Source organism: Melopsittacus undulatus, chromosome 6 (genome assembly GCF_012275295.1).
Source record: "Melopsittacus undulatus isolate bMelUnd1 chromosome 6, bMelUnd1.mat.Z, whole genome shotgun sequence".
In the NCBI taxonomy this organism is placed as follows: domain Eukaryota; kingdom Metazoa; phylum Chordata; class Aves; order Psittaciformes; family Psittaculidae; genus Melopsittacus; species Melopsittacus undulatus.
Window position 1 is genome coordinate 13,403,655 of NC_047532.1, and position 24,487 is coordinate 13,428,141.

At 42.4% G+C, this 24,487-nt stretch overlaps 1 protein-coding gene across 1 annotated transcript; it reads left to right on the plus strand.

Moving 5' to 3' along the window:
• The first annotated feature begins 5,750 nt into the window (after nt 1-5,750).
• On the plus strand, nt 5,751-24,175 carry C8B (complement C8 beta chain). The gene is made up of 12 exons (XM_031050691.2): nt 5,751-5,875; nt 7,356-7,530; nt 8,550-8,691; nt 9,520-9,661; nt 11,981-12,113; nt 12,939-13,136; nt 15,310-15,550; nt 17,864-17,992; nt 18,915-19,078; nt 21,134-21,287; nt 22,560-22,628; nt 24,024-24,175. The coding sequence occupies exons 1-12, from the start codon at nt 5,751-5,753 to the stop codon at nt 24,173-24,175; spliced, it is 1,824 nt and encodes a 607-aa protein (XP_030906551.2).
• Nucleotides 24,176-24,487: the final 312 nt, after the last annotated feature.

Here is a 24,487-nt window from a genome sequence, read left to right on the forward strand (position 1 = left end):
AATACGACAATTTTGGAAGTAAAAAAACCCACAACTTTCCAATAATATGCACAGAATTGAGAGCAAAGCCTTGATACAGTAAAATATTTAATGATACCACCTTCTACTTGAGTGGAACTTCTTTAATGGTTAGGGTAATGCATAGGATAGGCTGAAGTGTTGTGCTGGTGTGAAACTTGATGCAAAACAATATTGCTTGTTATTCGGAGGTGCTGAGAACTACATCTCTTAAGGAATAGCACCATTCTTTGGCAAGTGAGTAATAGAAATATGTGAGAGATCATGTTGAAGTTTAAGGGTAAGAAGAGCTTGTTTATATGCAGCAAGAGATAGAGGGGTGGGTGTGTACACCTATGTTTTATTGTATTTCTTTTTGATCTCTGTTTCTCACCCACCACCATCCAATAAGTCACATTGAAGCATGCATTGCCTTTGTCAGTGAACATTGTTGAAATACTTGAATCCGATCTAAGAACTAAGGTCATTCTGTTGTGAAAACAAGCTAACGGTTAATGTCATTTTGACTTTTTACATAGCTTAACAGTATTCAGATGTCCTTGGAAGGAGGAACAAGATCTCTTTGGTTTTCAGCAAGCTAGAAAACACCAGCTTAAGGTGAAATAAGACATGGTTTTAAACTAAAATGCGTTTTTATAACATAGGTCAAATCTGATCATGTTGATATTCACTTTGTACACCCCAAATGAAATGGTTTATGTTGAAAAATCAGAAAAAAATGGCTCATGTTGCACAGTTGCTGTGCAGAGTCTGTTTCAGAATGAACAGGTTCAAGATTTGGTCAGGTGGTGGTGAGGAGCATCAAGGTGGGAGGGACCTGGTTATGTGTTGGCACTTTTCAGAAGGGGACAAAGAAACCCTAATTCTTACTGTGCTCTGTCAAGGTACGATATTACATTGACATTACTGTGATTTAAATGCACTAGGAGTTTCCAGATTGCATATGAGAGCATCCAACTCAAACGTGACTAGTTCAAAAAATGGTCCTGATTTAGCTAATGTTAATTAAAGCCATGATGTCCTGCAGTAATGAGGATTTATTTAGCAAACAGTTTGCAGGATCAAAGTGCAAACTGAGGTTTCACAGAAGTCAGATTTTACAGAAGTGAAGACTCGGATGATCTCTCTTTTCCATGTCAGTGACTTCAGGGAAAGCAATTGATTGTATAGACTGGGAACCTGCAATTTTAACTAGCTTATGTAGGATTAAAGGCAATGTTTTATGTGCTTTAATCACTACACAGTGACAGTTGCTGCAACAGATAAGCTAACCTCTTTCTTTTTCTAGGTTGTGATATATATTTCCATGCACCGTTTCCTTTTTTCTTACCTTGCCTTCTAAAGAAATCTTGTCCTGTCAGGTTCATATTTATTAGTTTTCTGCCAAATACTGTTCCCAATCAGAAGAATATCATTTCAAGGAAATGAAAGTGGGTATCTGTTTGCAGTTTTCTACAGAGGTTTGAATCCATAGTCTACAACTGTTTCTCTGAGCCAACATGGAAAATGGTGAATGAACAAAGTGAAAGTCCACATGGCAACTGGGAAACAAAGGGTTTGGGTGAATGTGTGAGACTGGATCATCTATACTAATACTATTGCTATCACTGTCCTTACTGCTGCATACACTATTCCTGCTGGTTCTGCTCCTGTATGTGAACTCAGTGAGTCTAACCCCCTGTTCCTGGTTATTGTGTGATATTATTACAGCAGAAGTCATGACTTGTATGAATACTTCTGTCAGGTATCTTGCGATGAGGTCTTCCGCAAGTTGGTTTTCTCATATCGATTTGCTTTTTAGGATCAACCCCATTAACAGCCTTCATTTGTTTGTCTCTTTTCCGTTTAATTCCTGATTAGAGACCTAACACAGGGAAAGAAAAAGTGTATTTAACAGAATTGTGTATTAAAGCACTTTTTGGCATTACTTGCTGTCTGAAAGTGTGGGGAAACTGATTTATATATTTCAGGATGACAGTGAGGAATATGGGGAGATATCCTGGTATGATTTCCTGAGTACCTGCACCATTGCCTGTCTCTTTCTAAAATGATCCTACTGGAGACAGGAAATATCAGGTCTATTAATGAAATGACTCTCCAGCTATTAGTTTTAGAGCTTTAAATGGTCTTATCTCAATGGACGTGTTTGCCCTGTGGCTCATCTGTCACCCCTAAAATGTTTTATCTGCACCTGAAAAATCTCAATGAGATGAATAGCTTCAGATGCTTCCCATTCAAGGGGCTTTAAGATACAGAATGAATTTTCTTTTTAGGAAAGGTCTCTTAAGATCTGATATTATTTGCTGGCTTTTCAACCCCATTTCATAGCTCCCACAGCACCACTTCTATAAATACTGTTCACCAGCAAAGAAAGGAAATCACAATAGATTAAAAGGAAGCCAGGTTAATGGGCAGCAAATCAATGCCCATTCAGCCTCAGACGTTTGTGAAAATAACGAATTATGAAGAATTATTGCCGGGTACTGGCTCTGTGAAGATCTTTTGTGGCATCTTTGTCTTCTTCAACAGATAGTTATTAGAGGTCTAAGAAAAGCTCTCAGTGTCAGGAGTCACTTGTATTAGAAATAAGCAGAAGTTACAGCACGGTAAGATGTTGCATTGTAGATTTTGTACCATTTACACATTGAGATTATAAATGTCTTGGGTTTTCTTTAAAAGGAAATGCTATTTCTAGTTTGAAAATAGTGTGTGTCAGTGTTATATTGATGTCTAATGGGGAAAAGGGATGGGGCATGGTGGGTTTTTCTTTCTTTGTCTGCTTATTACTGCAGCCTTTGTCTTATCATCTTCACAGGACCTTAGAATCAGAGTTTTCAGAGTAGGTGAACGTGTGCCCAATATGAACTGAGTCACTATAAGACATTATTTTTAGTGAATCAAGGTCCAGGAAAGGAGGCTTAAGCTCAACCAAGTGAGTTTTTCATGTCCAGGACCTTTGAGAGGCCAGCCTCACCACCAGAAAATAACTGCCTGGGTAACAGACGTGATGATGCAACAGAGTCAGTTGTAGTGAACATCTGAAAACATTCTATAGGGTTTTTACTTGTAAATCTTCCTTTGTATTCGCCACTTTATGTTTTTCACCATTAAAATCAATGGGCAAACCTCCTCTTAACCTATCAATGAGCCAGCTGTGTTCTTCTGCGGAAGGAAATGCATTATGAGTCATAAAGCAGGGAATGAAAAGATAAAGAAAAAGCAACTGGTTTTGATAAGTGCTCTAACAATACCATGAAGAGGTGCTTGCTGGCTTCAATCTAACCTTTCCCAGGGAGGGCCTTTCATCTCTGATGTGTTTCACAGTTTTGCTTTGGACAGGAAACTACCGTTTAAAACAAAATCCATGTTTGATGAAACTGTATAGGTTTTATTTACAGGGAGCAAGGGGTCACAAACTTACATTGGTGTTACGAACTCTGCAAAGGATGTGTTGCACTTGAAAGCTCAGTGTTCATGGTGGACACTACCTAGGCTTCATTTTCAACTGTGATGAAACCCACACTCAGTGACTTACAGCATTGTTAGCACTAAGTGCTTTGGGACTTAAAAACAGCTCAGCAGACAGCAACAGCTATTACTGTCAGCGATGGAGAAGGAACAGGACAAGGGAAAGAGAACATAGGAGGTGTTACAAAGCAGCTTTCCCACTGATCCATGGACACACTCTGCCTGAAACTACAAGGAAGCAAAAAATGAGCTTTGGCTGTTGCCATTAGTTTTATGTGCTAGACTTACCTTAAATTAAACCAGGTTATAAATTATGTGGTAAATCTGATTTTGCTTTTCAAGTCTCTCTGAAAAACTATGTTAACCTGTAGGAAATGCTGTCTCTTGGGTCCCTGCTCCTGTTTTAACCTAATTTCTTCCTGCTAATTCAAAACCAGGCATGTTCACCACCAAGATGTTCATGGTGAGAGGCAACAAAACGGAGACAAGCACAAAACACAAGCAGATTGCCTTAAGATGTTCATATACTGGGATCAATGTCATGGTTTGCAGTTAAATCTAGAGGGTGCTCTGTGCTTATAATCTTGGCTTCTCTTTTGCTGCTGTTGAAATATTGGATGTGTACTGCATTTCCCAGCCAGCAAAGGTCCCGTGTATGGAGAGGTCTTTTCTGTAAGTGGTTTTTCGGTTTTGGTCATAGACAAATGATTAACAGCAAAATCAATTGTGTCAAAGGTTGAGCAAGCTATATCACATAACCGCATCTTGGGTTCAGTGTGGGGCAAAGTCATTTGAAACAAAAACTAAGGCAAAAAAGGCAAACAAAAGACTTTGCACAGCCTAAGCCATCTTTCCTAACAGTTTGTCCTCCATGTCTAGAGGGCAGTTATTCACTGGCTGTGTGTTCAGTAACTTTGAGTGAAAAAGCTGGCTGCCTGGAACACAGTCTTTTTACTGGGAGCAGATGCCTACAAGGATTCGGTTAATGTGCTTCTCTCTGTTAAATTATTATCATCAAGCTGCCAACCTAGAAAGATGCAGTAGCCAATTGCTTATTTTGCAGAGACATAGCTCCACAGTCAGAATAATGTCATTTGTAAGGTAACTATGGCACATTAAGAAGTGCAGTACTGGGCCAAGTAATGCTGTGGTTGTCAGGTTTGTTTTGTATTAGTGAATAAGACTGATTTTATATATAGCATCCATCATTCACATAGTGAGCAAATTAAAATGTATTTATTCTTTGTATTGCTAAAGCACTCAAAGACTTACTCCAGTGTGAGAGACTGTGCTGCTAAAAGCCATAGTTGCACACAGAGTGAGACTGTGTCTCTGCAAAGAACTGCTTGTCCAGCAGAGGAAAGGTAGGAAAAGGCAATTATAGTCATCATCATGCTCAGGGAAACACAGATTCAGAAAACTTCTGCCCCTCTAAGCTGCTTATTTTAGGTTAAGACTGATAGGAAAATGAAGGGAAAGACTGTTGTGTCTCTGGAGTAAAGAAGCTGTACCTGAAGTGAGAGAAGGCACAACAAGCAACTGAACCCAGCAAGGCTTTGAAGACCCTGAGCTTCCTTTGAAAACCCAACTGAACTGATGGGAATCAGCCCTTGGTAAGTCCTCTGCCCCAGTTAGGATCATTTAAGAGAGCAAATGACTCATTATAGCTAGAAAACACCAAGACAGTTAATTTGATACCCTGACAGGTCTTGCTTCCAAGGGCTCAAGACTTCGGGTGCATGGAGCAGTGAATCTCTATGGAAGGGCCCAGCCAAGGGTGGGGCTCTTGTCCCCCCCGTGCAGCTGTAGCCCAAGTGAGGGACAACAAAGCCATTTGGGGATGAAGGCTTTCCCTGAGCTATAAGAATGGCTGCTTATGCCTCATGCCTGGCCTTCCTCTGTAAGACAGACATGAAAAGCAGCAATAAATGATTTTGCACTCCATTCCTAGAAAGCTTTTAGTTTACTTATCACTTCCCTCTTGCCAAGACTCGAGTGTATTTCATTTGTTGAAATATTCATTCTTCCCCATCCCTTGAAAGGAGCATTACACATGAAAGCGTGAATTGCTTCTAGGCAGATCTTTGCTTCCTTCCCACTTGCCTGCAGAAAGCTGTGCAGCAACAATTGCAACATCTACCTTGTGAATGTGCCAGGTGGTGGGTCATCTGCTGTTTACAGTGTGCAGAAACAACCTGGTGATCAACCTTTTTCTACCTGAACCATTTTCAAACCACTCCTTGGCAGACAGAACAGGAACAGGGATGGTTCCGAATTGCCGATGGTACCTTGCAGCGACACGCACAGCACGCACCATGTTTGTTCCATACCCTATCATGCTGTTGCTGCTTTACACCCTATTCTGCATCCTAACTGTTCATTGCTTTGGGTAAGTGAATGTTCCTGAAGAGATGTCTGTGAGGTAATGTGATACAGAGTGAAAATCAGTGCAGACTCTGCTCTCACATTGTGTGGCACATAATTGATGTCGATTTGTGTAGCAGTAATGTAGCGTAATGTGTCTGCCTTTAGAGGAGTAATCCTGTTTGGTAAACCTGAGATGACAAATTGTTGTAATGTGGAATTCTGCTTGCGACTTGCAACCTCTTCCTGTGCTAGCTGCCTGCCAGTGTGCTGGAGAGACAGGGCTTTGTTTCCTTTCAGTACATAAATGGCAAGAATGTGGCTGATAGTTGTTTCCTTCCCTGCTAGCTTAATTCATTTTGCTCTTCTAGAGGAATGTGGTCAATCAGTGACTGTAATCTTTCCAATCTAACTGTTTTTCCACTGTTCTCTGCACTTTGAGCTCTGGTTTCATGCCTCAGTGAGCTGATGAGGTTTTGTATTTCCTATATTCCATGTGATTTTTAATACGCAGTAATGGGAGAGCCCCTTGCCAGGCACTAAATCGTACTTGAAGCTTCAGATGATGCTATTTCTTGTCTTGGTGGATGGATTGGGAACAGCACTGGGGTAGTTTACTTGTCAAAGTAGGTATGAAAAGAAACTAATTGTCAGCGTTTTACTAAAGCTTCCCACTTAGATTAGGTGCTACAAGGAAGCGTTTGTCTGGGATGAGGATTTAGTCAGAAGTACTGAATCTGTTGAAAGAGTAGGCAGCATTTTAGCCATGGCATCATGGAAACCTGGGAGACAGCTGTCATGTGAGAGAGCAAGAGGGAGCTGGGGTTCAGGTTCATTACTGGGATGAATGGGGTTAATGAGTTAATGATTATTGTGAACTGAGAATAGAGTCTAAGACTAAAGGGTCTGGCCAGCTAGAGAAAAACTAGGCTGCTCACCAAAGGAAGGTGTTTATGCTGTTTATGTGCTGAATGCACACCAACCCTTAGCATCAGGCCTGGTGTTTGTCGTGGCCATGTCTGACCTTGGAGCTGTTTATCATGTACAGCAGCAAAATACCAAAGTCCTGCACATATAACAAGCAACAGGGAGCGATGGCACAAGGGCAGCAACTGATCATGCAGATTTTGCTGCTGGCCACTTGGTAGGGCTTACACAGGTTGAGATAAATCCCTGTGTTGGTGGGGACATGGATTGAGTTTCCATGCTAGATCAAACGTGTGTTCTGGAGTCACCCCTCCTGAGTGCTCTGCAGACTTACTCTTGTGCAGTGGGTCTCCTCATGGGTATTAAAGAGTGGATTGGGTTCATATAGAATCTATACCAGCACAAAATCAATGCCAGTACTGAATACCAGTATGAATCAATACCAGTACTGAAATCTAGAAGCTGCATAGAAGATCTGATGAGGTCTAACAAGCGTTAGTTCTCTTTGGTGAGTAGTTTTGCCTATGGGTAGGCCATGTTGCTCTGTCCTCACAACTCGGTGATTTCACACCCTGAAGCTCTTGTGTCATTGAATCCAGTGGTGAAAAAGAGTCCCTTAACCTCAGCGGTATCAATGAGAGCATGACCAACAGCAGACATATCCGGTCTGTGAGCAACCTGCCGCAGCCCCGTGACTGCACGCTGTCTGCATGGTCCTCATGGAGCCAGTGTGACCCCTGCCAAAAGAAAAGGGTGAGTGTTTGTGGTTTAGGCACGAAGCCTGAGAAACCAGGAGGCAAATCCTTGTCTCTTTTGTCCATGGGGTGGGCAAACAGCATGGAGCTGCCAAGGAAAGCCCTGTGAGGTGAGACTGCAGGTTTTTGCTTTCAGGTGGCTTTTAGCTCTTCAGCTCACCACCCCCAAAAACTTCAGACTGTCTCACTGTCCTGTTAAGGTGTAAGCCCAGGCTTTGCAGTACCTTTCTGTCTAATGCAGTCCTCTTCCAGCTTCAGTGCAAAGCACCATCCCCACTAATGGTCCCCCATGGGACCTGGAGATGCTGCCTCTCAGGATTAAGATGCTTTTTCTTGTCTGCAGTGAGCATTTTCTACCTAAGAAGCCCCATCAAATGAAAGTAATGATCTCAGAAGCATGAAGAGCAAAATCCCCATTGCTAAAAAGACCTCTGCTAACAAGTCGGAGAAGCCGTTCCCAGGCTTAAGCAGGAATAACCAGTGATGGGAGTTGGGAAGAGTGAAGCTTCATATCAAAGAGTTAATCTGAAAAGCTGGGGAAAAAAGGAGGGCTAACATATTGGACGGAGTAATTGACTGCTTCACAGCAGTGTTGTGGGCGGAAAAAATCCCTAATGATGCAGAGGGCCAAGTAAATACACTGACAGAAAATAACAAGGGATGTCGTTACTAGTGCTAATTGAAAGAGAAGAGATGTAACCGAATCCTTCCTTCCTCTTGCAAATGCCTGCACTACTCTGTCAGCCTCATTTAAACAAACTGTCAAAGAAAAGCAAACTTTCCTTCATCCCTTGCAGTCCTCAATCCTTCCTTAGTAGAATTGAAACTGTGGCAGATCAGAAACCTTTGAGATGAGGCACGTTGCGAGCATCGCACTTCTTTGCCGACACTTCTTTTTCTAACATGACAGCACTCTTAGATCATATCTCCCAACACGAAGTTTGTTTTTTTAACTAGGGAAGCGTAAAATTCCCAATTTCTGTGCACTTTGAGTCAATATTTTTTATTTCATCACAGTACAGATTTGCTCGCCTGGAACAACCTTCTCAGTTCAATGGAGATCCCTGTGATTACCCTGATAAAGAAACTGAAGACTGTGTTACAAATAATCCTTGCAGGAATAAAGTCAGATGTGATGGTTTTGTGTGTGCAGTTACAGGTAAGGACTTAGGGGGTGAGGAGTGGTGGTGCTCAGGTGGCTTCTCTGAAACCACTACACTGAACATTATGCTTCTACAAGAGTTTGCAGGGCCAAAGAGATGTCAGGAGTTGACCTTGGTCCAGCCATGTTTACACTGTGATTTATACCATGTTTATATTAGTGATTTGAGTGAACCATCAGCCAACATCTGTCAGTCTAAAGCATGTCTTTAACATCTCCAAATAGGAAATTAAAGCCCAGTTATATCAGTAAAACTTGTAGCACAAGTGGATCCAACAGCAATAGGAGAACATGCATTCTTGACACGTGCCCAAGGGCATCTTTGACACCACGCCCAAGAACACAGTGGGATATGGTGGCGGGCCTCATGCCATTTCCCTCCATCCCTATTAACAATTAATTACTCAGGGACACTGTACCAGCATGGGAAAGCAAGACAGCAGTTAGCTGTATCCAAAGGACCACTCAGTAATTATGTACTTGGGAAAGGGGGAGGGAAATAATACCATATACAAGGTATCTGAAGAAGGTGAACCATCTCCAGCATGTGTTCTCAAAACTAGAAGATTTTAGCTACAAAAAAAAGTCTTTTTATATACCTTTAATGAGGGTGTTGATGTTTTTGTAGGTTGAATAAGGAATTATAAGACTAGGACAGTTTTTAGCCAAACAGAGCAGATGGAGTTTGGCAAGTCAGTGCAGATAGAGAAGAAATATATTCCATACCTTATATGACCATTCATTACAGGAGTTTTTAGTTTCAAGGCTCTGAGTCAGTGTGCGATAATAGATTGGTTTATGAGCAATTTACACCTTGCATCCTAGAGAGATGCATTCCACGGAGACTGCTTTGCAATGGGGATGATGACTGTGGGGACCAGTCAGATGAAAAGAACTGCAAAAAAGTGTTTAAGAAATGTGACCGGAAGATGGAGCAATACTGGGGAATAGAGAATCTGGCAAAAGGGTAAGTTAGTGACCTTCATGAGGTTCTTAGGGATAAGAATAATCTCATGTGGCTGCAGGCACAAATGTTGAACAGAGGAAAGACACCGCAACTGTTCTATCCAGGAGTTAGGATGTGACAGCCTTTGGGGTCCTGATCCAAAGCCCAGTGGGAAAATACTTATTGACTCTATGAGCCTTTTGGAGAAAAATGAGGTGAGTAAAAGTCCCAGATATACCCAAGGGCACTTGTGCACCCCCTGGAGACCATCAGCTCAGTTTACAAATGTTGTGCAAGGGCCTGTGTGAGCTCTTTGTGGTGCCAAAACTTGGTGAGTAAAGAGGGAGGTGTCAGCACCGAAGGTTTCTCTGATGTCTGTGGGTACTTGCACTTAAATGAATCATTGGGAGAGTTTCTATAATCCAGTTATTTTGCACAGATGAAAATACAGTTAGACTTTGGCCTAATCCAGCCTGTGGGAAGCAGGAATGTCCCATCCTTTAGGAACTGAGAGACTACATCAAACTGTGATTCTGAAAAAAAGCAAAGGAAAGTTTGTTAAAGTCTGAGGATAGCGTTATATCATTTGTTACAGAGTGACTTAAATCAGCATCTTTGAGCAACCTGGTCTAGTGGAAGGTGATCCTGCCCGTGGTTTTTAAGGTCCCTTCCAACCCAAAACATTCCATGATTCTATGATCTTGGATTGCCTAACATTGAAACCTGATTTGTACTCTTGCGTTGGTATTTTTGTATTGGTTTGGGGGAAGGTTATAATTCCTTGGATTTCTTCCATGGCAGTGAGAGGCTGTGGAATTTATGTCCTTTGCGGGAGTGGGGTGGGGTTAAACCTCCGTGCTAGCAAACTCCAGTTTTGTGGGGATTAAACTCCCAAGTCTGAATTGATCCAGCTTTTTGCAGGCTAAAACTGGCAACTTTCTGTAAGATCAGACTGGGTGAAAAGAATTTTTTCTCATTCTGCAGGGGAAAAAAAATGCTTTTTACATAAAAAAAAACCCAGAAAAATCGTATTGCAAGGAAAAAAAATTATAATTTCCTTCTTGTTCTCTGGAGATGCGGCTGCTGCACATGTCACTGCTAATGCTTTGTACTTCTGGGTTTAATCAAAATTAAAACTAATGTTGGACTATTATAGGAACATGCTTCTCATCTCTTTGAAGCTACAGTTGCTCAGTAATTTGCTTTCAGTGGCCTTGCCTTCTTTCCAGCTGATTCTAAAATTAGAGTTAATATTTTACAGCTTTGGAGTCATTATCACACAAATCCCTCTCCCCAAAATAAGGAGAGGCAGATCTAACAGAGAACTGGAGCGCTACTAGGGACACAACATGGACTATTAGCAATTCATCTTCTTTTTGGTGTGTTCTCATCTAATGACTCTTGTTACTATTAGGGGGTGAGTTTGTGGAGGTGAGTGCCATGTCCTCAGCTGTGTGCTGTGAGGGTGATGCAACGGGGTCCTGACAGTGAGCAACAGGAGCAATAGGAAAAGCACATGATAGGGTTTAATCGCCTCAGCTAAAAAGGTTGCACTGCTGCATACTTTCTTAGGTTAAGATTACTGTCCATCATCCACTAAAATCAAATGGAAGCCTCCCAGTGTTTTCAAGGACAATTGCTTGAGTACTTTTATTCGTGTTCCCTCTCCTGACCTCTGGTTGATCTGTGACCAACCTGGCAAAGACTAGGACTGATAAACCAGAGCAAAGAAAGGTGAATTGAAAAATAGCATGGATTAATGACATGGGTTGGCAAATCTGTCTTTGAAGAGCCTGCTGGATGCTGCTGTACTAGTGTGGGCGTTTGGGGAGGCTCAGGGTGGGCAGCCTGGGGGAACAAGGGGTTGGCTGGTCCAGTTTGTTCTGCTCTTCCCATATTGGTCTAGTACAGGCTACAAAAGTTGCCGGTGCTGGTGGCAGGAATCTCTGGTGTCGCTTGTAGCTGGGTGTGTAAATTACTTTTCATATTGATCAAAGTGTCCAAATTTGACTCTCTTTTGCTTTCTTGTTAGTCAGTTTTTCTGGAACAACTGGGTTGGTCAGGCAGGGAAAGAGGCAAAACTGTCTTTTGGGGTTTCAAAATAAAGAATCATAGAATACTCAGGGTTGGAAAGGACCTTAAGATCATCCAGTTCCAACCCCACTGCCATGGGCAGGGACACCTCACACTAGACCATGTCACCCAAGGCTCTGTCCAAGTATGAAACAAGGAGCCTTCAGCCAAACAGAACAGTCTTTTGCTGTTCTTAGCCAAAGCATTTGATCTTTACATCAAAATAGATAATAATCTTAGCATTTTGCTGTTATGCTTTATGTACAGGTTAAATATCTTCACAAACAACTTGGAAGGATTAGTTCTTGATCACAGGTACTATGCTGGGGGATGTTCTCCCCATTATATCATGGACACTAGATTCAGAAAGCCGTACAATGTAGAAAGCTACACACCAGAGGTATGTGAGATTTGCCTGCAAATATACATGTGTATGTTCCAATAGATTTAGTGTGCAATACTGATAAAGCTGCATTATTAATCATTTTATAAAGCATCACAAAATTCATGATACCAAATGGAATGAGACTGAATTTAGCCCTGCTTCTAGAACATCATCATACCTATATCTATGAAGCTGGACACATCCCCTTACAATATCCATGTGCACTTGAACAGATGCAAGTGCATCTTTCATGTAAGATGCATATTCCCTTGGACCTTGTCATTGTGAAAACTGAGCCTGACCATCCCGACACCATCTGTCCAAGAGGGCCCAAAAGCCACCCAGCATTGTAGAGTACCTCAGGAGCCAGGCTGGGAAAGCTGTCCTAGTGCAACAGCCTAGGATATAGCCGCACACCACATGCTTTGTGTGAAAGCTTCAAAGCTGTACTTCAAATGTTATATATTTGACCTTAATGCTTTTGATGACATAACAAGATATTTTTGAGTGTTGCCCACTAGGAAACCTTTTCCTTTTAGAATTCATACTTTAATTGATGCCTCTGTTTGAGATTCACCTTCTTTGCATGAGATTGACATACTAAGTAAAAGCCTAAGGTCATCGCAGTACAGGGGAGATAGTAGCTTTCCTGCTGCTGTAAATCAAGTATTCTTGAAGTACCAGTGTTAATAATAATAGTGCTTTGCAATTATACAAGGCTTTTCATCTTCAAAGTGCAAGCATTAATTCACAAGTATATTTGTATCTGTATTCCTTCCCTGTGCTTCAGGTATACAACTGCTATGCAGGAAATTAGATGTGTTTTTGCTTTCTTTTTAGACCAAAGGCAAATATGAATTTACAATGACTGAATACGACTCCTACTCAGATTATGAAAGCAGTGTCCTGAAGGCAAAAGCTTCGCAGTCTAGCTTCAGCTTTGGTATAAAAATACCACGAGTGTTTGAACTTGGTTACAATTCAAATGACAACAGGTTCAAGAAGTTCATTCAAAGGATGAAAAGGTTTTCTTCAACTGTAAGCACTGCTCCACTTAATCCTCTGCTAACATGTTGTTTGTATCTGTGTGTATATCGGTCTGATCCTCATCCTTAGGCCAGCAGCTCTGTCTAGGATACATGAAATATTTCCTCTTGATGGGACTTTACAGTTTGTGTTGGTCAAGTGTTTACTAAGGCCACAACAACTTCATCTGTGCTTACAGCATCCAGGAGCTTTTCTATTCACCTGTCGGCCAGGAACCAGCCTGCCTGACCTCCAAAGTCAGCCACAATCTATTGCAATCGTCCAGTGTCCTGCTGGGCATCCACATTTGGATGTTTGTAGTGAAGTCGTTTAGAAAGAAAAGAAACTAAGAATCCACTTTGAATTACCTTTCCTCCATACAGTGGACTTGCTACTAGATGTACAAGCGTCATTGCTAACAGAGTCTTGGTGCTGTGTCCTGGCCATGGGATGCAGTGCACCTTGCCCTGCCAGCCATTAAGAGGTTCTTACCACTGATGCCAAAGCAGTCTGGAAGGTCAGTGTGTATAAGCAACACAGTGACTCCTCCAAGGGAATCTGCACAGGTAGAACTGGGGTTCAGATAGAGAACACTGGAGCCCAAGGTTCTCTCTGCCCTATGGGTGGGTTACAGTACGAGTAGAGAAATATGGGGTGAAAGAAGGGCAAATAGGATTTATGCAGTTCTAGAAATTCCTGCACCTGTACACACAGTCCAGAAAGCAGATTGTGACGTGGATGGCTATTGTTATCCACACAATATGCATCTATGTATGAATGGTATTCGGCAGTGTCTGTGCCATCATTGCTGAATATCATCTCCCACATGAAGAGCCATCCCTCTTTTAGGGGCATCAGCAAGGCAGAAGCTATCGCTTTGCATTTGGTAATGCAAACAGCGAAGCCAAGGTGTTGAATTGTGGGGCAGCATTGACAATAAAGTAAAACAAAGGCTTCTAGCAGGCCTTCCATGGGTTTAATTTTACACAGACACGTGCCATTTTACTTTGGCTGATGTGGTCTGTCTGCTGAGTACATCATTGACCACATCATTCACGCACAACACAAAATAAGGATGGCACAATCATTTCCAGTCTCGTCTGCAGAGATTTGGTTGTTGCTGTGATCTGAGGCACACTTTAAGCTGGCTGGAGATGCTTTAATCTATAACTCCTAGGACTGGTTTATGAGATTTAGTCTGAAGTAGTGTGCAGCATCATTTGATTTCTCTTTTTTTTTATCTGTTATTGCAGTAAACAAACCTAGCTCTTGTCAATTCTTTAATAGTAGCACTGATCTATGTCTCTCCCTACAATATAAAGTGCACTCAGGAATGGCAGAGTGTTCCATGTTGCTATTAAACTCACATTTGCTTCCTGCAAAGAGGTATTTCCCATGACAAGATCAGGGGTGTGTGAGAAGCATTTGCATATATATCCATAAAGAAACCCAATACTAAGTCTTGATTTTATTATTTAACCTACAGAGTTCTACATTGAACCCCCCATGTGCTTGTCCTGCTGGCCCCCCAAAAACGGACATTAAATCCTTTGAACATAACAAAATACTTCTTCTGTTCTTGACCTTTATGCCCAAATGGGGAGACATAAAGTTTATCCCTGTACACGTATCTACACGGAGACATTTAAATACGTGTGTGTGTTTGTGCTTCCTTTTTTCCTTTGAGTTTCATTAATGGCATATGCTGTGGAATATAAATATTAATGTGGATCAGAATTCCCATTTCACATATAAATCACCAGGATTTTAGATTTCATAATCTTTCAGGATAGCTTGTGAGAGGCAAAGGCTGGTCAACATTATTAGGGGTAGAGCAGTCTCAAGGGATGCTGCTTGTGTCCTTGCACCCTGCATCTGTCAGAGCAGAGCTTGGAGCCTCTGGAGCCCATGTCGCAGTCATGCTCTAAGGCACCACCTTACATATAATGGGTGTCTCTCCCTCTTCCCTCTTCCTTCTACCCTCTCTAACACCAGTCAGAATCCTGATTTTCAGAAACTTTGCTACTAAAAGGTTTGGTTTTGCTAAATTTAAAGCTTTCCAGTTGCAAGCTTAAGTTGATAAATCCTGACCAGCATGAATTATTTAATAGCAAATAACTACATGCTGTCACAAGAATATCATCCCTCAGTTCTGGATTCTCTTGTGCCTCTGTGTTTCTTGTAGTCCAGCAAATTCATTCATGCCCGTTCTGAGCTGGCTGTTGCTGCTTATAAGCTGAAGCCCCGAGCCCTGATGCTGCATTATGAGTTCCTGCAGAGACTCCATCAGCTCCCATCGGAGTACAGCTATGGGGAGTACCGAGAGCTTTACAGAGATTATGGCACCCATTACATCACGGAGGCTACTGTTGGTGGCATCTATGAATATACTTTAGTCATGAACAGCAGTGAGCTCCAAAAGGCAGGTATGTGGTTGTGAAGAAGCTTTGGAGACAGCTTTTTGGTGGGAAAACCCCTCTGCAGGCACCCAGCGATGGTTCAGGTCTGAGGTCAGAAAACAGACATAGTGGAAAAAGGAGTCAACAACATCTCAAAGAAAGCCTGCAGGAAATATGGGAGTATAAGTGCTTCATGACAGTGAATAAAGAGCCTGGTTTTCAAAGCATGCTCAGCATCATGGGCTTCATCTAGCTCTCCAGCTGTGGGTGCTGCCAGTTCACAGAAAAAGGGCCCTGTAGCAAGTATTTTAGATGACACGTTTTGGAGGCTGACAAGATGTTGAGATGAATGAGAATTGTGTAGCTGAATGCTTTTGTTAGCTTTGAAAACCTTCACCCAAGTTCTTTTTCCATTGCTTTTCAAATGACAGTTTTGAAACACCTTTCGCCTCGAGAGCTTTTCCAGCATGTAGGAAACAGTAAATAATTTGCTGGGTGACTCTTGTGCCTGACATTGCTCCTGCTCTTTGACTCTGGCTTCCTTTTCTGCGAGAAATGATGATTGTTGTGTAGGACAGAGCAGTCCGTGTGACATTAATCAATAGCTGCACTCTCTTATTTATTCATTGGCATGGGAGTGAGTAACTGCCTTTGCTGTTTGCAAAAGCATTTTGTGGACTCTGCTGTGTGTGACTCAGTTTGCTCTCTGCTGTCTAGGAAGTCGCTTATGCTGTAGTTAGATACAGCCCAGAGGGACAGAATTTAGATTCAGATTTCAGATATTCAAATCATTAGCACTGACCAACTTCTCAGCTGTTGGTGTGGGCCCATCACAAGCTGTGTTTCTTTGAACTAATGCAAATTACTGTTTGCATCAAAATACTACTTGTCAGCATGTGCTGTCCTAGATGAGAATCCTGCAGTAGTACCAACTACTGAGCTGAGCTGAGCTGAGCTGTAAGTTCTCACTGGGAATTGGTAGGTCTAGTCTGAGAACCCGGGTTTTTCCCTTCAAATCCATTATGTTTGTGCTGTTTGTGCTGGAAATCAGGTCTTCTTTTGCAGGTGGGAAGAAATTCTTCCCTTGTGAGGGTGCTGAGGGGCTGGCACAGGGTGTCCAGAGAAGCTGTGGCTGCCCCATCCCTGGCAGTGCTCAAGGCCAGGTTGGACACAGAGGTTTGGAGCAAGCTGCTCTAGTGGAAGGTGTCCCTGCCTGTGGCAGGGAATTAGAACTGAATGAGATTTAAAGTCCTTTCCAACCTAAACTGTTTTATGATTCTGTATAGTATCAAATGTTACATCATATAGTGAGTACTTGCACTTCTCTTACATATAATCCAATGCATCAGATGTGGCTGTGGTTCCTACTTTAATACTTTCAGTGGGAAAGGCAGCAGGAGAGATGTCTGGATTGTGCTGTACAAGGATGTCATAAAATAGTGGTTCTTGCCCTCAGGTGTACATGACTATGAGCATTAATAGGGGCCATCCTATGTCAACCCTAAACTCAGTGCATCTTCTCTTCTGATCTTGACACTGGCCAGTATCAGATGTATGAGAAGAGCATAAGAACACGACAGACATACAGCAATACTTGTGTTGTGAGCTACGTAACTCTTGTACAAGCTCATTTGCATCATCAGGACACGAGTTTAACTAAAAAAAAGTAAAGAATTCAGGGAGAGATGGGGGATTACAACAAAAAAGCAGAGAAAGAAACAGGACACTTGAATGTAATATCTGGTGTTTCACCATGATAACTGCTTAAAGATTCTTGAGTGTCAGGACAGCGAGGGCTTTGGAGAAGAACATACCAAGGATTTGCAGATTTTTAGCACAAATTCTTATATGTCAGGAAAAAACACTGTAGTAGAGCTTTATGGAGAAATTTCCATGAAACACTTACTGTTCTTCTGGCAGCAAAGGACTGGAGATGTGAGGTAACAAAGGGAGGAAAAGCTGCTTCATCTGGTACTCTGAGTAAGTCTGGCTCCTGATGATGGGAGTGAGTGGTGGGTAGTCCTTTGTCAAAGACATTTGGAGTCACAGCCCAGGCTCCCACCCATTGCAGCTCTGCACAACCCAGTACAGCTGGGTTAGCAATTAAAAGCCTCCTCTTCCAGCATTTACCTTGCATTTCCCCTTGATTTCAGAGTTCTATAAAAGATAGAAATTTAATTTCATTGTGTATAGATCTGTTCAATATCCAAAAAAGGCTTCTTCATCGCATCTTTTTTCCCCAGAGGAAAAATACTTATCAGCTCTCATTTTCTGTGTAGATGGACATAAAACATCAAACATTTCTATTAAAACACTCCAAATTTTTGGTGTCTACTTAAGGTTTTTCTCTGAGTGACGTCCAGAAATGTGCACAGCGTGGCTTTAATATTGGTGCAAATATTTACAGCATCTATCTGAGTCTTGGAATAACTGATGCCGGCTGTAAATCCCTTCTGAAAGAGATTGGAGGTAAGCATGAAGCACTTCTCCCATTTAATTTCTAGCATTTGTCATAGTGAAAACAAGATTTTGTCATCTTGCCTGCTTAGCAGAGGTGTAGATATCTCAAAGCTTGGTTATTTGCTAGGTTATCTGCTCAATGTCCCAGAGAAAAGCAGGGACAGATCAATCATTGCCAACCTGGTTGGTGCTGTGTTACCAATCAACCCAGCTCTCAGCAGAGCAGCCCAACATGCTCTTTTTTGCACCCAAAAAAGCCCGAATGAGGAAAGCAGGGAGGTAATGGTGTTGTGGAAGCCTCAGGGGACATATGGGAAGCTGAGGGTGTTGCAGTGGGAGGAGGATGCACCTGAAGATATGCAGAGGAGAACAGGCAGTATTCATGGTGGTGAGGAGCATCGGGCTGTGGAATGACCTGCAAGCTTTTAACCACAGGGAGGAAATTTAGGGTCAAGATACAGGGTGCAGGAAAGGAGGATGGAAGTATTGCTGCAAGGAGGGCACAGGATATGCAGCATAGGAAACCAGGCTTCAGGTGTGGCCTTTTTCTCTTCAAGAGGCCCATTTTCGCCCTCTCGGTGGGATAGGTCATATACAGGGCTGTTTACCTGTTAGCTTTTATCTCAATATCTTGTATTTGGAATATCAGTATCTTGTACTAGGAAGATGTTGTTCCCTGTGAGGGTGCTGAGGCACTGGCACAGGGTGCCCAGAGAAGCTGTGGCTGCCCCATCCCTGGCAGTGCTCAAGGCCAGGTTGGACACAGGGGCTTGGAGCTGCTGCTCCAGTGGAAGGTGTCCCTGCCATGGCATTGGGTTGGAACTGAATGAGCCTTAAGGTCCTTTCCAACCCAAACCCGTTTGGGATTCAGCTGCAATCCACAAAGACATACCTGAGCAGAGCTGGCCACTTCCTGAATGTGTTTTTGCAGACAGCACCTCCAAAAAACTGTATGTGGAAGACTTCATCGTCCTTGTTCGTGGTGGAGCAAGTGAACACATTACCACATTGGCTTACAAAGACCTGCCGACAGCTGCGCTCATGCAGGAGTGGGGAGATGCTGTACAGTACAACCCTGAAATCATAAAGCTAAAGGTACTGTGCCCATCACTTCATTCAGCCTTATTTGGCAGAGCAGCTTGGAGAACTCTGTGCTTGACTAAACAGGATTTAAAGAAAACAGGAAGATTTATGGGGTAAATAATAGATGTATGTAATGCAAATTAGTTTCTCTAAGACTGGGTGTTCAGAAAATCAAAGGTGTGATGTGTTGGACATATCTGAAGTAAAGACCTCTAACACTTCTAACTTGGCAATGCAGATGTGGTCACCTAATGCCTACCAAGCAGGTCAGATGATCCAATGTACCACTTATCAAATATGTATCTGGCAGCATATGTTTTATGAGGATATTTTTTGTTCTTGAAATTTCTCCTGCCTTCTGTGAACACCAGTGACTATTCATCCACAATTCTCTCTAGTTCAGAGGGTCAGGTAGTTCACCACCTATGCCTGAGTGTTCGTGCAGCTTAGCTAAACCTTACAAATACAAGTTAGGTTTTGAAATGTGAAGGGGTTTTGATCCTGAAGAGGTTTAGAACTGCAAGGCCGTGTAAGAGTAAAAAGTGAGCAGAAGTATGTAGCTATTCTGGCTCATCATTTTTAATGTCAAAATACCCTTTTAAACAGGAGTTTGGACTGGTAGTGTTGGAAGTTAATTCTATTATTGTATTTGATTGTATTGTATTTGATTTAATAGTGAAATTCCATTTTAGGCAGCAAATCTATTTGTAAAAGGTGCTTGTTCCTCATTGAAAATCCTGACATTACACTAAAAAAAAGAGATGAATTCCAAAAAACTATGAAACAAAGCAAAAACCCCTATTTTGGAAACACAGCCAATGCCTGCCTAGCACTTGCTGCAGCAGAGGTGGCTTTCCCAAACCCCTGGTGTGCTGTGGATTGACCTTTCAGAAGTGTCCTGGGAGGTCTCTGGGCAGGATACAGCAGAACTGCAACCCTCTGTGCTAGATCCCACGTGCAGAAAATGCTCCCACAAGAAATGGTGATGTTCTTTGTCCTGCCTGGCATCAGTGACCAGGCTGCCCAGTGGACTGATGTAATTTGGATTTGGTTATCTATAATCCTTCATTTCCATACCAATACCCCTGTGGGGCTTGAAGATCAAAAGTACCAGCAGAGTGTGACTAAATGTCAGCCCAAGAATGCTTAGTTAGGGAAAACTAAAGCAAATCAGTTCATAAATCATCTGCTGAAGGGACTTGGCAGGTCACTCTTAGTGTATTTCCTCATTTGTATGATCTGAATTCAAAAGGCAAAGTATGGATCACATAATTGATGGAGAGAGGATGTACAGCAGGAGGAAATGAGCATTATTTTATTGAAGCATTCTTCTGTTTCTTGTAGATTGAGGATGCCTCTGGCATCAGTGAATGACTGGCAATATTGAGACCATTCTTTAACTTTCCCTTGTTTTCAGGAGAAAAACAGATGAGCAGGCCGAAGTTGTATTGGTCCCTACTGCATGTTCACTGTTTTTTGCACCCCCATATCTTCTCCCACTGACCCCATCTGCAGATGAAGATCACTATCCTCTCCCTTCTGAAGACAGTGGAAACCCTTATCTTGGCTTCATAGAGAGAAATCAGCCTTGAAATGTGAAGTGGTTATAGTGAAAGTGCCAGTTTGAATGCCTTTGACCATGCGCCTCTGGCTGTGCTGTGTGGCTGTAGGAGGAATGAAGGAGAGTCCTGTGAGTGGGTTTGGGGGGACCTTCTTTAAATCAGAGTGCAAGAGCCCTCAGGAAACATAAGTTTGAGCAAAACTGATTGGAAACTGTCAATATCAAAAGAATGGATGAGAAAGGAGTCAATGAAACTTCTTTGCCAGTTTGTTAACTAACTGTTGTATTTTGTTATGTGTTTGCAACTCCTTTGGTGTTATAAACCAAGGGAAGGATTGCTGTGAGTATTCCTGATACTGCTGCCTTGTTGTTTGCAAGGTTTAAGGGAATACTAATGGGAAACCTGGAGCCTTTATTTCCCTCTCCAGCTGTGCTGCCACTGAGCCCAGCGATGCTCACACCAATCTTAAATCTGGATTTCCATGCAGTTTCTTCCCTCCCTGTAGGCAGAGCCACTGTATCAGCTGGTGACTCCAACTGACTTGGCCAATGCAATCACAATAAAAGAAAACCTGCAACGGGCTCTTGATGAGTTTCAGATGGAGACAAGTTCTTGTCGCTGTGCTCCCTGCCACAGCAATGGCATCGCCTTTCTGCAAGGTGGGTGGATTTTGCACCTCTTCTCTATGAATGAAATGAACTGGGAATATGTGGGGAGTGAGTAAGGTTGGTAAGTGATCTGCTCTTTCGTTTCTCCTGTCATTTCTTTTCCAGGCAATTAATTTTTGGTATCTAACTTGGTCTGTTTCTTCAGTGCCTCCAGTAAGTAAAGCTGGTAAAGTCAAGGGATGTGTCTTTGTAAATGGGGGTGACCATCTGTATCAGTTTTGTGGAAGAATTTGTTCCTTCTCAATTATACATTTAATAAAAGCCTTGACATCTTTAAGTCTCCTCCTTTGCTTTTAAGACTGCATCCATCCTCCTAGAGAAGTGACTACTGTCTCAGCATTAATTAGTGTTTGCAAAAGCATTTTGAAGATGAAAAGCACCATGCAAGTGCCAAGCGCAGTTAGCACCATCACCTCCCCCCACTTTTAATAGAAGCTGTCCTCCTTTGTAAGCAGGTTGTGATTTAAAAATGAAGGGGAAAAATAATCAAATTGAATGAAAACTGCACTGCTTAAACAGAGAGATATGATGTGATGAGAGCTTCTAACAAAAGGACCATTTTGTCAAGTGCCTAATTCCAATCTGCATCTGCAAAAGTCCTGATGAGAATCGTTATCATCTAAATGTATCATCTAATGCAGAAACCATCCTTTCACATACCAGCTAGTTGATTGTAGCACTTAAAGGATTTGTCTCTTGATTACCCTTGTTTAAATAACTTTTTAGGAGCTGAGTCAAGTTAGAGTTTCTTTTAGGATCTTCTCAACAAGAGGTTTTAAATGACCATTTATTTTCCTAAGTGGGAGTTCCTCTGCTGTGGGATGCACATCCCAGCCCTGGGCAGCGAGAGCAGGGTTACATGGACTTTTCCTCTGCCACAAAGCCAAGCTGGAATGCTCCTGTTCTGGGTGCTCATTCTTGATCCTGCAGTTTGCTCCCTCTCAGCTCTACCAAGATAATCTCTTTTGGAGATGAGCAGGGGAACTCTGTGGTACCCTGGCTTGCTGAATTGCTGCACCGGTGTAGTTGAGGTTGAGCTGCAATAGCAGCCACAGACATAAATGACCAGGAAGGTGAGAGGGATGGCAGGGTAGTCACAGCTCCCTGCTTTATTGCTGTTTTATACTCTCACCATTAGAGAAAGATGCTGATAATTCACCTGCTGTCTCTTCCTCACAGAAGATGAAACTCTGAAAACAAATGGGTGTCTGGAGTGAGCTGTGACCTGAAGTCTCTAATCCCACCATCTCTGCTTACTTTCAGGAACCAAGTGTGAATGCTTGTGTCCCCTTGGCTACAGTGGCACTGCCTGTGAGATCAATGAGAGGAAAGGTAAAATGGACCCCAGATCCATGGAGACAGTCCCAGATATACCTAAGAGTGTCCAGGGATGGCAGCTGATGGATGGGGAGTAATGTGCTGTCTGGCCCTGCTATATCCAGCACAACTGACAAGGTGTTAGGGTGCTGCAAAGGTGACAGATATCCTTTGCCTGTCCTCTTCTATATTTCTTTGCCACTCACAGGGGGGTGGCTTTATTTTGCAGTGCTAACATGCATAAATGTCCCTGGCATTTGTACCAGAATACAAACTCCTACCTAATTTACAATCCAAGACAAGCCTCAGGTTTCCAACAGTTCGTTTCTTAAGTTTTTCCCTTTGATGCAGCCAGTATGTTGCAAACTGTTTTCCCTCAGATATGCTACCACACATTTTAATCTTTAAATCTTATTATGTTGTTTTGAAGCATTTACTAATGCTTCTTGGTCACTTTTCTGTCACTGCTGTCTTCCAACTGATGCTCTTGATTCCGAGTTTGAGATGATCGGTGGATTTAATCATTTTGTTTACTTCTTCCAGCTCGTTAATTTAGGTGCTAAATAATACCAGATCTCAGGCACTCAGAGCTCTGGCACCATCCCACAATTTGATGTATTGCATCTATCATTGAGCTTTGTTTACAGTCTGTGATCCAGTATTCATTCTGTGCGACTGTGTCCCAACTAAGCCAGGCTGAAAAGCGTTTTAAGCCAAGATTTCACCAAGCAGAGGGTCAATTCTGTGGGTGTTTCTAAGGGATTCTATGGAACTTTAAACTGTGGAGTCTCTTACACCTTGTTCCAGCCTGCTTACCACATGCATAATCGCATCCAACCCTCCAAAAGACTCACATCCATCCACTTGTCAACATGTAACTTCCTTCCTCATGCCCCTTTCCTCCTTTTATGTATTGCCTCCAAGTGCAGGTCCGTGATTCTCAGGATTTTGGATTTATGTCACTCACATGCTCAGGGTCCAGAAGAAACAGTGTAATAGGAAAAGCAATGGATATAAAACTGAATATTCAAGCTGTTGTTCATTGAAGAGGAACGTGCTAACGTTTCCCCTAGCACCTCAGAATGTGGCTGACACGAGTTTAGTTGCTATTTTCCTTACCTAGCATTGACTAAGTCTGAGACAGAAACATCCTACAAACAAATATAAAGCTAATTAGGTTTTTTCCCTTGTCCTTGCTGTATAAAGTATAGTTTGAATGAACGCCAGAAATATTGAGCAGAGAATTAACATCTTTAAAACAATCACTCTTCGTTGCTGACTATTCTTCGTGGTGTGGACAGGGGCAGAGCTGTTTGTATTAAATGTGATTCATGGAAGCTGACAGCTATTCCCATGGAAAGAGCTGCTCTATTCTGACAATTCTTTCTGGCTTTGGGTCCTTTTTTGCAGATGCAGCCATTAATGGAAACTGGGGTTGCTGGGCCAGCTGGTCTCCATGTTCAGGAGGTCAACGAACAAGGAAACGACAGTGCAACAACCCTGCCCCACAGAATGGTGGTTCATCATGCTCAGGGCCTGATGCTGAGACAGTTACTTGCTAGAGGGAATCATTAGGAACTTACATAGAACTGATGAGCAGTTTGCAAATGGAGTGGGAGAATGTCATCTGACTGGCTTATTAAGTTGGCCTCAATCTGCTTATGAGTCTCACCCAAGTACATTGAAGCTGGAAACACTTCAGAAGACGTTGGGAACTGGATGTGTGTTATAAATCACACCTTCAGACATGCTTTGCTGTTGTCTCATGCGACTGATGAATATGCTTGAGCATGAATATGCTCTTCTTAATAGTTTTACTTTTCTCTGGTTTTATTGCAATGGGCTGAGACAAGCTTTGTCTCCTGCCTTCTTTG